Below are 16,014 nucleotides of genomic sequence, written 5' to 3'. Positions count from 1 at the left end.
TATTCACACCGCTTGACTTCTTCCACACTTTGTTGTGTTACAGCCTGAATATAAAATGGGTTTAAAATGAAATGTTGTGTCACTGGCGTACACACAATACCCCATAATGTCAAAGTAAAATTTTGTCTTTAGAAATGTTTAGAAATTAATAACAAATGTAAAGCTAAAATGTCTTGAGTAAATAAGTATTCAACCCTTTGTTATGGCAAGCCTAAATATGTTTAGGAGTAAAACAATTGCTTAACAAGTCACATATTAAGTTGCATGAACTCACTCTGTGTGCAATAATAGTGTTTAACATGATTTTTGAATGACTACCTCATCTTTGTGTCCCACACATACAGTTATCTGTAAGGTCCCTCAGTCGAGAAGTGAATTTCAAACACAGATTCAACCACCAAGACCAGAGAGGTTGTCCAATGCTCGCAAAGAAGGGCACTTATTGGTAGATAATAAAACAATTGTAAAAATACAAAAAAGCAGACATTGAATATCCCTTTGAGCATGGTGAAGTTATTAATTACACTTTGGATGGTGTATCAATATGCACAGTCACTACACAGATACAGGCATCCTTCCTAACTCAGTGGCTGGAGAGGAAGGAAACCGCTCAGGGATTTCACCATGAGGTCAATGGTGATTTTAAAAACAGTTACAGAGTTTAATGGCTGTGATAGGATACTAACATAATTGACAGAATGAAAAGAAGGAAGCCTGTACCGAATAAAAATATTTCAAAACATCCATCCTGTTTGCGACAAGGCACTAAAGTAATACTGCAAAAAATGTGTCAAAGCAATTCACTTTTTGTCCTGATTACAAAGTGTTATGTTCGGGGCAAATCAAATACAGCACATTACTGACTACCACTCTCCATATTTTCAAGCATAGTGGTGGCTGCATCATGTTATGGGTATGCTTGTAATGATTAAAGCCTCGGAAGTTTTTCAGGTTAAAAAATAAATGGAATGGAGCTAAGCACAGGCAAAATCCTAGAGGAAAACCTGGTTCAGTCTGCCTTCAGCCAGACAATGGGAGATTAATTTATCTTTTAACAAGACAATAACCTAAAACACAAGGCCAAATCTGCACTGGAGTTGCTTACCAAGAAAACAGTGAATGTTTCTGAGTGGCCGAGTTACAGTTTGACTTTACTCTACTTGAATATCTATAGCAAGACCTGAAAATGGTGGTCTAGCAATGATCAACAACCAATTTGACAGAGCTTGAAGAATTTTGAAAAGAATAATGGTGAAATGTTGCACAATCCTGGTGTGGAAAGCTCTTTGAGACATACAGAAAGACTCACAGCTGTAATGCCAAAGGTGCTTCTACAAAGTATTGACTCGGGCGTGTTAATACTTTTGTGAATTAGATATTTCTGTATTTTTTTTTCAATACATTGCAAATATATTTAAAAACGTAACTTGCTGCCGTGTTGTGAGCATTTCTCCTTTTATCATTGAAAGCAAGTCTAAGAAGCGGTAGAGCTGTTCTATGTGCGCTATTTCTATGCTTCCCGGTCTTAAGTTGAATTTTTGCATCTTTTACTTTCCGTTTTGGTCACCAGCTTCAAACAGCTGAAAATAAAATATTTTGGTTTTGGAAAATATATTTCACTGCGGTTCAGATGGTGCAATGATTCTCGCCAATATACTTGCTTGTTTTGTTGCATAAAGTGAAATTAGGCGAACTATTAGAATTTTAGCAACCAGGAAATTGTGGAACGATTTCTGCATATTGCACCTTTAAGTGCCAAATAAAATAACAGGGTTGACCGTAGCAGGGTAGACAATTTCATCTCAAATCACCCATACATCCTCTTGTGACAAGGGGAGTGGAAGCTTGTTGTGTGCAACAGGGAGTTGCAATTGAATGAAATCTTCACAAAATAATTGAAATTGTTCATTTTTTTTGCCTGTCTATCTGGTTGACGTTATGCTCGACCCGCTCAGTTTGTCATCAGAAAACACCAGCAAACGATCACAAAGAGTAGAACCATCTCATCTGCTTTTACACTTTAATAATGCCACTTTAATAATGCTTTTTAATAATGTTTTTTAATAATGTTCTTGCATTACTCATCTCATATGCATATACTGTATTCTATTCAGAAATGACTTTGTCAAAGCAATACAATATCTACGGCTGTACAATGATGGTGAAAACTTGGAGAAATGTTGGGTTTAAGTGGGGTAAAATCTTCCTCGAAGTCACAGAGGGTGCATGGAGGGACATGCCAAAATGCTGCATTTTGGCATCTCCATGTGGTCTATATTAAAGGGCACTTCATTTAATATAACAGGCTTTTAAAATGCTATATTGGTGCACAATTTCTAATTTAAGTATCAAAGGGATTGAAAAGGCACTCATTTCATGGGACAACCCAAATAACAAAAATAAAATGGCAGGTCATTTGTAAAACGAAAACACTGAAGAGCGGCTCATCTTATCTTAATAACACATATACAATATAGCTAACTCAATTGCTTTAACATAATTTATGGCATACATTTTAGAGCAGTGTGTGAAATGCAGTCAAGGACTATTCAGAGGCAGCGTTTTTGATAAGTCTCCATGGCAATCACAGTTTGATTTCTTTGTAATATGTGTGGACATTTGTGTTGTCGGATAGCAGCAGAAGTAATGAAATGGCAAGGCTTGGCAGAGGCCCTTTGTGAAAGGGTGAACATTTACAAGCTAAAAAAAAACAGCTCAAATTAAGCTAAAATGGATTGTGCAATGGTTTGTTGACAGAAAATGCTGTGTCGTGCAATCATTACAACTGAGGATACAACAAAAACTGTGTTTCACAATCCACATAACATGTGATCTTGCTTTGGAGTGCCACAACCAAGGGCTATATGCTTGACAGACTTGGCCAAAGTCCAATTGGAGCTGTCAGCTTTAATGGTGAGTGGTTGATCCGGGGCAATAAATCATGTTACACTGGCACATGCTGAAAACCCAGTCCACAGTCCATCGATTAATTAGCCATATTAGGCAGAGGGGCTGTCACTTCTCATCCGGGCCATGTGATGGTGTGTGATGTTCTCGGGGTTGCATGTATGGTTCATGTATATGATTCCAAGTTGTTATTGATGCTGTCGGTGTTTCCAACAATCCTTATGCATGGCTTTGGTGTTGCGCAAAGCAATTAAGGTTAGATAATCCATTTGCATCACAGTTTGCCACAGTTCACAATATTCAGAGAAAATCTTTTTCTACTTACTCTTTCAAATGCTTGTATGAAGTGCAATTTGTATGATTTGGTATGTACATTTAAGCCTCCATTCAGCATGACATAAAAGCACAAAAAAGCACAATCGGTGCACGAATGTACCTAAACATAAACATCAATGCCTTTCTTAAAATCAATACACAGAAGTATATTTTTTTTAAACCTGCATATTTAGTTAAAAGAAATCCAGGTTAGCAGGCAATATTAAACTAAGGAAATTGTGTCACTTCTCTTGCGTTCATTGCACGCAGAGTCAGGGTATATGCAACAGTTTGGGCCGCCTGGCTCGTTGCGAACTAATTTGCCAGAATTTTACGTAATTATGACATAACATTGAAGGTTGTGCAATGTAACAGGAATATTTAGACTTATGGATGCCACCCGTTAGATAAAATACGGAACGGTTCCGTATTTCACTGAAAGAATAAACTTTTTGTTTTCAAAATTATAGTTTCCGTATTTAACCATATTAATGACCTAAGGCTCGTATTTCTGTTATAATTAAGTCTATGATTTGATATGATTTGATATTTGATAGAGCAGTCTGACTGAGCGGTGGTAGGCAGCAGCAGGCTCGTAAGCATTCATTCAAACAGCATTTTCGTGCGTTTGCCAGCAGCTCTTCGCTGTGCTTCAAGCATTGAGCTGTTTATGACTTCAAGCCTATCAACTCCCGAGATTAGGCTGGTGTAACCGATGTGAAATGGCTAGCTAGTTAGCGGGGTGCACGCTAATAGCGTTTCAATCGGTGACGCCACTCGCTCTGAGACCTTGAAGTAGTAGTTCCCCTTGCTCTGCAAGGGCTGCGGCTTTTGTGGAGCGATGGGTAACGATGCTTCGAGGGTGGCTGTTGTCGATATGTTCCTGGTTCGAGCCCAGGTAGGGGCGAGGAGAGGGACGGAATCTATACTGTTACACTGGCAATACTAAAGTGCCTATAAGAACATCCAATAGTCAAAGGTATATGAAATACAAATGGTATAGAGAGAAATAGTCCTATAATTCCTATAATAACTACAACCTAAAACTTCTTACCTGGGAATATTGAAGACTCATGTTAAAAGGAACCACCAGCTTTCATATGTTCTCATGTTTTGAGCAAGGAACTTAAACGTTAGCTTTTTTACATGGCACATATTGCACTTTTACTTTCTTCTCCAACACTTTGTTTTTGCAATATTTAAACCAAATTGAACATGTTTCATTATTTATTTGAGGCTATGTAGATTTTATTGATATATTATATTAACTTAAAATAAAAGTGTTCATTCAGTATTGTTGTAAATGTAATTTTAAAAAATGGCAGAAAAAAAAAAATTAAACTGCAAAAAAATTGGCCGATTTAATCGGTATTGGCTTTTTTTGGTCCTCCAATAATCGGTATCGGTATCAGCGTTGAAAAATCATAATCGATCGACATTTGGTCTGAACCCCACCCTGGGCAACTGGGTCCTGGACTTCCTGACGGGCCGCCCCCAGGTGTTGAAGGTAGGAAACAACACCTCCACCTCGCTGATCCTCAACACAGGGGCCCCACAAGGGTGCGTGCTCAACCCCCTCCTGTCATCCCTGTTCACCCATAACTGCGTGGCCACGCACACCTCCAACTAAATCATCACGTTTTCAGACGACACAACAGTAGTAGGCCTGATTACCAATAATGACGACACAGCCTACAGGGAGGAGGTGAGGGCCCTGGGAAAGTGGTGCCAGGAAAATAACCTTTCGTGGACACGTGGACTTCAGGAAACAGCAGAGGGAGCACTCCCCTATTCACATAGACGGGACTGCAGTGGAGAAGATGGAAAGCTTCAAGTTCCTCGGTGTACACGTCACTGACGATCTGAAATGGTCCAGCCACACAGACAGTGTGGGGAAGAAGCAGCACCTCTTCAACCTCAGGAGGCTAAAGAAATTTGGCTTGGCCCCTAAAGCCTCAAACTTTTACAGATGCACAATTGAGAGCATCCTGTTGGGCTGTCTCACCGCCTGGTACGGCAACTGCACCGCCCACAACCGCAGGGCTCTCCAGAGGGTAGTGCGGTCAGCCCAACGCATCACCGGGGGCAAACTACCTGCCCTCCAGGACACCTACAGCACCCGATGTCACAGGAAGGCCAAAAAGATCATCAAGGACATCAAACACCCGAGCCACGCCCCGTTCACCCTTCTATCATCCAGAAAGTGAGGTCAGTACAGGTGTATCAAAGCTGGGACCGAGAACCTGAAAAATAGCTTCTATCTCAAGGCCATCAGACTGTTAAATTGTCATCACTAGCCATCATCCACCCGGTTACGCTACCCTGCACCTTAGAGGCTTCTGCCCTATATACATAGACTTGGAATCACTGGCCACTTTAATAATAGAACACTAGTCACTTTAATAATGTTTACATACTGCTTTACTCATCCCATATGTATATATTCTAATCTATTCTACTGTATTTTAGTCAATGTCACTCCGACATTGCTCTATATGATGTTTATATATTTCTTAATTCCATTATTTTACTTTTATATTTGTGTGTATTGTTGTAAATAGTTTTAGATACTACTGCACTGTTAGATACTACTTCACTGTTGGAGCTAGGAATACATGCATTTCGCTGCACCCACAATAAAATTTGATTTGATTTGTCCTAACAACAAAGGAGAATTATGGGAAGAATTTACTTGGTGGTTAGGAGTACTAAAATGACAAATGTTAGGAGAATTTACATAAAAGGTAAGGAGAATTAGGTTAAGTTAGGAAAAGGGTTAGCTAAAATGCTACTGTTAACTCAAACACGCAACCTTTGGATTGCTAGACGATTGTTTCTGTCTAATGTAAATAGACTATTAGTACGTATTTGTCTTGGAGGTGCTAAAAAATATGTAGTATGCTTCTTATGTCGTGGAGGACCTAGAGGTCCTTTAGGTCCTTTAATCAAATGTATTTATAAAGCCCTTCTTACATCAGCTGATGTCACAAAGTGCTGTACAGAAACCCAGCCAAAAACCCCAAACAGCAAGCAATGCAGGTGTAGAAGCACGGTGGCTAGGAAAAACTCCCTAGAAAGGCCAGAACCTAGGAAGAAACCTAGAGAGGAACCAGGCTATGCAGGGGTGACCAGTCCTCTTCTGGCTGTGCCGGGTGGAGATTATAACAGAACATGGCCAAGATATTCAAATGTTCGTAGATGACCAGCAGGGTCAAATAATAATAATCACAGTGGTTGTCGAGGGTGCAACAGGTCAGCACTTCAGGAGTAAATGTCAGTTGGCTTTTCATAGCCGATCATTCAGAGTATCTCTACCACTCCTGCTGTCTCTAGAGAGTTGAAAACAGCTGGTCTGGGACAGGTAGCACGTCTGGTGAACAGGTCAGGGTTCCATAGCCGCAGGCAGAACAGTTGAAACTGGAGCAGCAGCACGGCCAAGTGGACTGGGGAGAGCAAGGAGTCATCAGGCCAGGTAGTCCTGAGGCATGGTCCTAGGGCTCAGGTCCTCTGAAAGAAAGAAAGAAAGAATTAGAGAGAGCATACTTAAATTCACACAGGACACCGGATAAGACATCTTTAACCGTTCATCTGTTTACTGTTTACTACTTGTACTGTTTTATCGGACTTCTGCCCACAACAACTCACAGAGAAATGTGAAAAAAATGTTTTAATGCTAATGACGAAAAGAAAGGAGGGGAGAGAGAACCCACAACTGCGTCTTGTCAAATATTTAAAAAATTGCCATGCTCAACCGATTTAGCATTTGTAATACCTGATGATAATTTGCTTCAAACAGCAAGGTGTGACAAATGAAGCAGAGGCACAGCAATAGAAAGATCACCCCCCTAAAACTGAAGTACCTCTGGGGTCGAGACACAGCATCCAACCATGTTGATAGGCTGTTGGCCATAATATGACATCTACTGCTGGATAATATGTCTAAATTCATTGACTGCACCATTTCGCTGACAGCTTGACCAAATGTTTGATGCGGGTCCCAAACTACCGTCATCCGTCATAGACAAGCTGAAATGTATTTAGGGACTGCATCATCATGTTTATTCAATTACGCACTGGAGCTCAATGAATCAGTTTTCGTAATTAGGTTAAACATGCACATGCATGAACCATGACGGTGATATCAAGGGTATTCACAGTCAGGGGTACTTTTGTGTTGTAGTGCTTTAGAAGGAGGATGTATTCAAGTTAGTGTTATTAGATTAGATTTTGTAGATTGTGTTAGAATGCATGGATTTCTAAAACATTATTAGTTAAATCTACAATAGTGGCCTGCACCAGAATATCAATGAAACATGATAATATCACAGTCCCTAAGCACAGTAGTGAAGTCTTTACACATTAATATGCACAGGCAGCTCAGTAAATGTCATCTCCCAATGCATTTCTATGAATGTCAAGCACCGTGTGTTTACTTGGGTATTTTGCAATACGTCATATTTATTTGGCCGAGCGGCACTCTATCCAATCACTCCGTATTATTTCCCACCGTGGGATTTGATGGATCCCGCTATGTCCTGCTCTGTCACATCTCATACTCTGCAGTTTGCCCCTATCTCCAAGCACATGTAATATTGCCTTTTTTCCTTCCATCATTTCAAGACAAGGCTCTCCTTCAGATAGATAGTGACATTTTCTCAGCACTGTGGGGTTTGTTAAAGGCCCAGTGCTGTCAAAAACAAGATTCTTCTGAGTTTCATTTATATTTCCACGCTATGACATTGTAATAAAATTGTGAAATTATGAAAATTATGATAATGCCCTTTTAGTGTAAGAGCTGTTGGAAAAGACCAGCTGAAATTTTGGCCTGTTTTGGTGGTATGGAGTTTTGGCCTGCCTGGTGACATCACCAGATGGTAAATTAGTTAATAGACCAATAAGAAAGAGATTTCTAAACCTCTCTGCCAATAACAGCTAGTTTTCAGTTTTCCCCTCCCCACTCAAACCACAGTCCTAGCACAATTCTTGCTTGACACATTGCTATTTGCTCAGAAGCTATTTTTGTTTCTTTTTGAGGATTTCAATTGAAAACAATCACAGTAAGGTACTTCATTCTTTCCCAGAAATGATTTGATGTTTAGATAAAAACTGCTGCATTGGACCTGAAAGATTTTAGAACGTCTGTTTTATTGCCTGCTTTGCGTAAATAACATCACATAGGTCTAATGCCTAGTCAATGTGATTGGTATTCCTGGTGTGTGTCTTTTCATATGTAAGGCATATGATATGTTTACATTTGAATTCTTTCCACCATCACGTTTTTGATGCCATTATCCCAAGGTAAATTAAATGCACATAGTGGTGAATACATTTTCATGTGAATATTGTGAATCAACATGCCCCATGGAGATTGAAAAAGATGACTATAGATTGGCCTAGCATTCGGGAATGGAATTTACTTGAACTCTGTAAGTGGCAATACAAAATCTCCCACAACCTTATTAATTAAAACAATTGTTCAACTGACCATATGACATTCATACAATTTGATGTGAAAATATTATCCTGACACAAACTGACCTCTTTTTATGGAATGAGTTGAGAGCAAAACATTCTATTGATCTGTTTGCAGTAACGGGTAAACAAATGCGCAACATGGTGTGTGTAATTTGTGCACGATTTTGTCAATTCTAAGAAAGTTATGCGAAATATTTCTTCACTGTCTCTTTAAGAGTGTTCACTGTTTTGACTACTATAGACTGGGGCTAGGGGGTGGGCTTTAGCCACGAGAGCGTGTTGGCGATAAAGAGACTTGTAAATTCAGTTCATTCAAGAGAGAGGATGGAATGGGAGAAGATAAATAATGAAAGTCTCTATCAAGAATTAAACTGCACATACTGTCACAGAAGTTACCTTTTTGACGAGGAAGTTGATTCTCAATACCAAGCAACCTGGACTCGGGGGTAGACAGCCTAACATCGTGGGTTGAATGTAAATCTGGACAGCGTTATGAAAAATTCCCATCAACAAACAATACGGTGACAGCGGCAGAGAAATCTAAGAAAATAGAGCATCTTCTCTCTACTCCCGACCGTATCCAGGCGCGTAAATTTGCCATCCTTCAGATATAAGAAAACACCATAAGGAACTTATTCTTACGAATGTTGTATGTAGTCTTTCTGAAGCAGTTGTGATGCTGCAAGTGGTTAAGTCGTAGAAATTGTCTCAACGTGTGGGGCTGACTTTCCAAAGTTGTCGGAGTCGGCTTCTGTAGACTTGACAGACCTTACCCACATTTGGATAATTTTGAGTTTTTGGTGGGGATACCTGAGAAACTTTTCTTGTTTGAAGACAATTTTATCATACACCAGAGGGTAATGGAGTTTCGCCTTACGTTGGATACCCTACCGGTTATTTTTGCGCTTATTGGTTTCGTTTTTGGTAAGTTCAATTCATGATACAATTATCATATTTCTTATACGCCATGCTTAATGATTTTTCCTATAAATAAGTTATTAAGTGTGATGCTTTGTTTTTTTGTGGCACTCTTGGTCCAATAGCCAAGGAAATGAATGTGTGGTTTATTTTACACACAAGGCTTCAGTGACAGACGCTCATTCACCTTAATTCGTATTGGTATAGGCCTAGTAAAAAATATATTTATGAGTGATCTTGTATAAAAAGATCTACATTTTGTGTATTTTGCTCAAAACTTTGAAATCAAAAAGGTTGATATGCTTATTACCACATTATAAAGAATGTCCGTAGATGCTCATCCTTAATCCATCAATTTCTCAGCTCGTCGCAAATTATTGGTTATGCCTTTAAATGAGGAAAATACGTCAGTGAGGGGAGAAATGTTTATGAAGCCACATTGACAATACCTGAGCAGTCACATGAATAACTATTCAGTGATGCCATTGGGAGGGACACCACTTCAATTATGTCAACTCAGTTTGAGAGGGGAAACATGGCTGGCTTGGGGACCTTGGCAACATGTTGACCTCTTTTGTGATTGTGTCTTCAAGATCTGTATTCCTGAATATCTAAGGACAGGAGAGAGGGCCAGAATTCGACAGTAGAATGTTGCAGTTGTGCCTAACTAAATATATAATAATACAGTATGTATTAATAACATAATTTAGAAGTTTCACTGAGTTTTGTCACAGACAATGGATTCTTCTCAAGAGAAACTCACCCTGTTGATTAATACAAATAATACCATTACTCGCTATCCCCATTGCATGTCGTATGGCCACTTGGCAGTATTCCCGGTCGTACGCAGATGCCGTCTCTGACAGCGTGGTGTATCGGGCCCTGCTGCTGGGTACTGCTGGAGCTGGCTTTTACAAGGCTGTAAACATTGACTATGAACCCAGAGCATGGCCACATCTGGAACAGCTCTCCTTCAATGATTCCAGATGTTCCTATGGGTCCACAAGGCTAAATTGAACGCACACTCATTCGCAGCTTTGCCAAATCTTCCTAATTCAATGTCCCCATAACCTCAAATTGAATCAATGTCATTTTAGCCATAAAAAAAAAGACCAGTTTTTCTTCTCTAAGTCCAAATATCCTACGTGTCCATGTGCCGATGCAAGCTGTTTTCCACTGTACATGTCACCATTCGAGAGAAAAAAAGTCTCCACCCAACCATTCTCACTATGCGCAGAAGGTCCCTCCAGCTATCTCCCATCACCTTTCCACACCTGATAAAAGCCTTCAACAGGGGGCCAGGGTCAAGTTTCAATCGCTGGCTTCAGTTTGTCAGTAAGGTGACCCTCAGTCAACCCAGTCGCTAGTTTGTCAACCCTATTGCCAGTCTTGAATGACTGAACGGGAGAGGGCCATGCGTTTGCTCAGCTCCTTTTGAAATCGCTGGGAAATTGCAGCAGAACAGCTGTCAGTTTTCTCATGACCATCCCCAAACAGGCCTTTAACGAGGCCAAAAAGACGGGATATAACCGCTTGACTTTGATCTTAATTACAGTACACACGCGTCTCGGACAAGATCTCGGTGGAGAATAGCCTATAACCAATAGCTAAGCTTTTATAGTTTTAAAGCCATCAATAGGTGTTTGAGGATGATTTGTGTTTACATTTTACTGCTCATTTGAAACGTATGGAGCCGTTGTTGACAAACGATAGCGGAAAGCAAAGAAAGCATTATGGTAACTGCATAACTACAGTGCTGTTATTGCGAAATGTAAAGAGACATACGTGTACATCTAATTGCTACATTTGTGTCTGGGTTACACCAGCCTCTGACATGTCCCTTAATTCACCCGTAGTATCTATGCATCTCTGTGTCATCGCCATTACTCAGTGAGCCATTACCTAAACGGTGACGTGAATGTCGAAGAATGTTGATGGGTAACAGGGATGAAGGCTCTTCCTGTTTGTCTGTTGTAAACACTGTCTGAGACATGTGACTGCAACCAGCACAGTAAACATATAGTAGACAGACAGCCACATCCCCAAGTGAGGGAACCAGACATCTTAATCATCTTGGTTCTGGTCTAAAATGATCACTTTGACAGGATCTAGCAAGATCTACAGTCAGCGAGACACCCAAGTCAGACAGACAGATAAAGACAGAGGGAGAGAGTTAGGCAAGTCACAGTCAGAACCCTCTGTTGCCTCTTAGATGCACACACACACACACACACACACACACACACACACACACACGCGCAAACAACCAGTCCCCCTCATCGCTCCTCTTTTCATCTGTTATCAAGCAGATCAATCAAGCTGCCAATAACTTGGGAGGTGCTGACATGAGCTGTTGAGTTGATCCATCTTCCATAGTGTGACTCAGCTAACCAGGCATAAATACATGGTCAAACCCTCATTCACTCTAACTATTAAAAGAATAACGATATTCCTCAGTTTGCTCAATGTCTGCTGATTGTCATCAGCCAAGGTCAGTTATCATAAGCTCACACTAAAATACCCATCAACAGGCAGAAATAGTCAATTGGAGTTCAGTTAAGTCTGTTTGAACAAAACATTGTTATTCCAAGGGCTAAAAGGAGTCACCCTAACCTCTTTGCCACTACCAGACAGGGCTGAGGTATTTCCAGTTCACCCAGGCATCAAAAGAAACCAACCAAACCACAGGGGGACTCTATTTAGCAGTGGCTGCTGACAGCACCTCTCTCCAGACCTCAAAGAGCTCCACCGCAGCTGTCCGAGGTGAAAACGAGCCACAGGGACCTCAACAATACCAGTGTGGCATCAATCTGACGGGCCCCTGGGCCAGGGCCCCACGTTTCAGACAGCTTAATGGCCGAGGACATTAGTTCCAGTAGTCCAGTGGTTATGGGGACATTGTGGGGATGATGAAGATGAAAGGTTGTGGGGACGCTGAGCCCCTAGCGCTGGTCACACACACACACAGAGAGAGAGAGAGAGAGAGAGAGAGAGAGAGAGAGAGAGAGAGAGAGAGAGAGAGAGAGAGAGAGAGAGAGAGAGAGAGAGAGAGAGAGAGAGAGAGAGAGAGAGAGAGAGAGAGAGAGAGAGAGAGAGAGAGAGAGAGAGAGAGAGAGAGAGAGAGAGAGAGAGAGAGAGAGAGGGGGACGGACGGACGGACGGACGGACGGACAGAGAGAGAGAGACTTGAAGCTGTTTTGTTTTTACTTCTACTACTTGAGGACTATTATATGCAGAACACGTGATGTGGGCTGAGAAAGAAGAAATTTCGAACACTGCATGTCCCACCCCCCACATTTTGTCTGCAGAGGCTTTCAAAATGTTTTCCATTTCAGAGATATCGGTTGAAACGATAGAATTACAAATTAATTAAAGAAATTGCTGTGTTGCCCTGTTCTGTGTTTATTAGTACACATTCATTTATTTAAAGCCTCCTCCAGTTTAGCCAAATTTAACAAGGTGAAAACACACTGGGTGCAGCCATTTTCCCTCTGAAATGTTAGTCACCTGTTGTGACACAAGGATCTGTTGGATCTTTAGGGTACAAAGGCATCTAATTCCAGTTGTGGAATAAGAAAGGAGCAAAGAATGTACATCGGAAAATGAGAACGCAATAGGCCCTGTCACTGTGCATATCCACCCAGACATGCATACAAGCACAGAAAATAACAGTTAATTTGCAGTCCTCCTGTAACCCATAACTGTCCATTCACCTACCCGTCTGTCTGCTTACCTACCTACACTCTTAGAGAAATAGGTGCTATTTAGAACTTAAAAGGTTTCTTTGGCTGTTCCCATAGGATAACCCTTTGAAGAACCATTTTCGGTTCAAGTTAGAACCCTTTCCGCAGAGGGTTCTACATGGAACCCAAAAGGGTTCTACCTGGAACCAAAACTGGTTCTTATATGGGCACAGCCGGAAAAACATTTTGGAACCTTTTTTTCTAAGAGTGTACATGTTTCAAGTGTCTGTTTAACAACAGAGAGCTGTTGGTAAAACAGACGATCACTTTTCCTTTGTTTACTCACAAAAAAAAAGAACCTGTCTGTCTGTAACATATCTATAACTTATACAACATGCTCACACAACCAACACAACTCTTCCCCATAGGACTTCCCTGTTCCCTTGTTGCCCCCTAGCATGGGGCACATCCATAATGCACTGTCTGCTACAGCATGTACCACCAAGTGTTTTGAAAATTCCCTTTTGTAATAAATGGAGTGTGTGAGGTTTATGTGTGCCTGTGTGTTCGTGTTGTGTGTGTGTGTGTGTGTGTGTGTGTGTGTGTGTGTGTGTGTGTGTGTGTGTGTGTGTGTGTGTGTGTGTGTGTGTGTGTGTGTGTGTGTGTGTGTGTGTGTGTGTGTGTGTGTGTGTGTGTGTGTGTGTGAGTGTGAGAGAGAGAGAGAGCATATGTGAGACGCAGGGGAGTGACCTGTGAGGCCGAGCGGCGCTGTGGTGATAAAGACAGCGTGGGCACTGGAGCACAGCAGAAGAGCTGTCCTACTCCACTCAGACATCATATTCACACAGCCACCCCACTGCCCTGCCCAGGCCTCACAAGACCCTGTGTCTGTCTGTCTGTCTGTCTGTCTGTCAGGGAGTCACACAGAGAGGCAGCATGTCTAGGGCAGTCAAATGGCAGACAGTGTCTCTGTGTTTTTGTTTGTTTATTTGGTGTAGATGCGTCTGTGAATGCACTGTGTATACGCTGTATGTGTTTGTCCATGAGAGTGTGTGTGTGTGTGTGTGTGTGTGTGTACCATTCGTGTGGCATTGTGCATTCGTATTAAATCAATACTTGGTGCGTGCGCGAGTGTGTTTGTGTGTTTGTGTGTGTGTGTGTGTGTGTGTGTGTGTGTGTGTGTGTGTGTGTGTGTGTGTGTGTGTGTGTGTGTGTGTGTGTGTGTGTGTGTGTGTGTGTGTGTGTGTGTGTGTGTAGTGTGTGTGTGTGTGTGTGTGTGTGTGTGTGTGTGTGTGTGTGTGTGTAGTGCACCACTTCAGCCCAGTATCATTGTCTGCAGCTATATTTGGATGGTTCCCCGCTGATTAAACTAGTGGGCAACTTGGTCCCCTCTGAAGGGCACATTAAACAGCAGTGGCCCGCTGCCATGTGAACACTCCCATCAGGAGCTCTCAGTCTAATGACTCTGAGCATACACACACACACACACACACACACACACACACACACACACACACACACACACACACATACTTCCTCACCTCCACTTCTCATACTGCCACTCTCCCGTCCTTCACTACTACTACTACTACTACTACTGCTATTTGGAAATAGACTCCCAGCCAGTCTTACTTGTCAAAACCAATCGCCTGTAGTAGTGGTAGTACCCATTATATAGCATCCACAGCATATTATTCAGTGGACATTTATAATTGCTCAGCAGTTTCTGGTCAAGGTCAGATGAGTATGGCACAAATAGAAAAATAACTAAGTTTCATTATTCAGTTCAGTTGCCTTGTTTATACAAACAACGTGTATCCCCCCACGCCGTACAATCTGGCATATGGTAAAGAGGAATTGGGGATAGAATGGAGTTATCAATCTGTTCTCTCTCCACCAGTAGCCTGTATTTCCCTCCACTGGAGTGTTTCAAGTGTCTGCCTGACAACAGACTTGGTTTTCGTAAGATGCAGCAGTAGGTCAAACAGACGATCTTATCTGCTAAGAAAGTGTCTCTTCGGCGAAGGACGTGTCTGTCTGTCATGCGGCTTTGAAGCAGCGCAGGTAGGGGATCCACAAAATTGCAGTCACTTTTCAAATTGTCTGTCAACATCCAAAATGAGATGCGTAATAAAAAATGTAAGTCTAGCTGTCACCTGAAGCATCTGGCAGGGGTTCCACAAATTGGCAGGGGGATCATTTAGACTTTGCAGACTTGAGCACTTCGAAAGTTCAGCAAGGCTATTGTTTGATCATTCATAATTTACTGTCCTTGGTTTCTCAAGGTGACTGGCTTCCTGTCAGAGTAGGAGAAAATTTTGCAGCTGCTGTCATCGATTCCTTGACTTTGGCATCCATCATTAGGAAAAGTTCCTGTCAGATTAGTCTCAAATAGGCAATATGTGATACGTAGTGAGAAGTAGTTACAGACGAGAAGGGAAGAAGATCTTTCTCCACAAAGAATTCCTCAGCTTGCTGTTTGTGCCATTTCCTTTTGTGTCCATCCTTTACAGTGGCTTGCGAAAATATTCACCCCCTTGGCATTTTTCCTATTTTGTTGCCTTACAACCTGGAATTAAAATGGACTTTTTGGGGGTTTGTATCATTTGACTTACACCACATGCTTACCACTTTGAAGATGCAATATATTTTTTTCTTGCGAAACAAACAAGTGTTAAGACAAAAAAACGGAAAACTTGAGCATGCATAACTATTC

General features: G+C 41.4%; 1 protein-coding gene across 8 annotated transcripts in view; it reads left to right on the top strand.

Annotated features, from left to right (window-relative positions):
* LOC139530540 (roundabout homolog 3-like) overlaps positions 1–16,014 on the top strand; it is a 297,879-nt gene that overhangs the window by 149,197 nt on the left and 132,668 nt on the right. For 2 of the 8 annotated variants that reach the window (XM_071327087.1, XM_071327080.1), the window contains exon 1: positions 8,984–9,621. The exons of the other annotated variants lie outside the window; for them this stretch is intronic. In XM_071327087.1, the coding sequence (XP_071183188.1) occupies positions 9,558–9,621 (64 nt within the window). In that variant the 5' untranslated portion in view covers positions 8,984–9,557. Of the gene's footprint in view, positions 1–8,983; positions 9,622–16,014 lie in introns of those variants that run through there. 8 annotated transcript variants of the gene reach the window in all.

The sequence above is a fragment of the Salvelinus alpinus genome, chromosome 1 (assembly GCF_045679555.1).
Source record: "Salvelinus alpinus chromosome 1, SLU_Salpinus.1, whole genome shotgun sequence".
NCBI lineage: Eukaryota > Metazoa > Chordata > Actinopteri > Salmoniformes > Salmonidae > Salvelinus > Salvelinus alpinus.
This window is presented reverse-complemented; position numbering and strand designations above follow the sequence as displayed.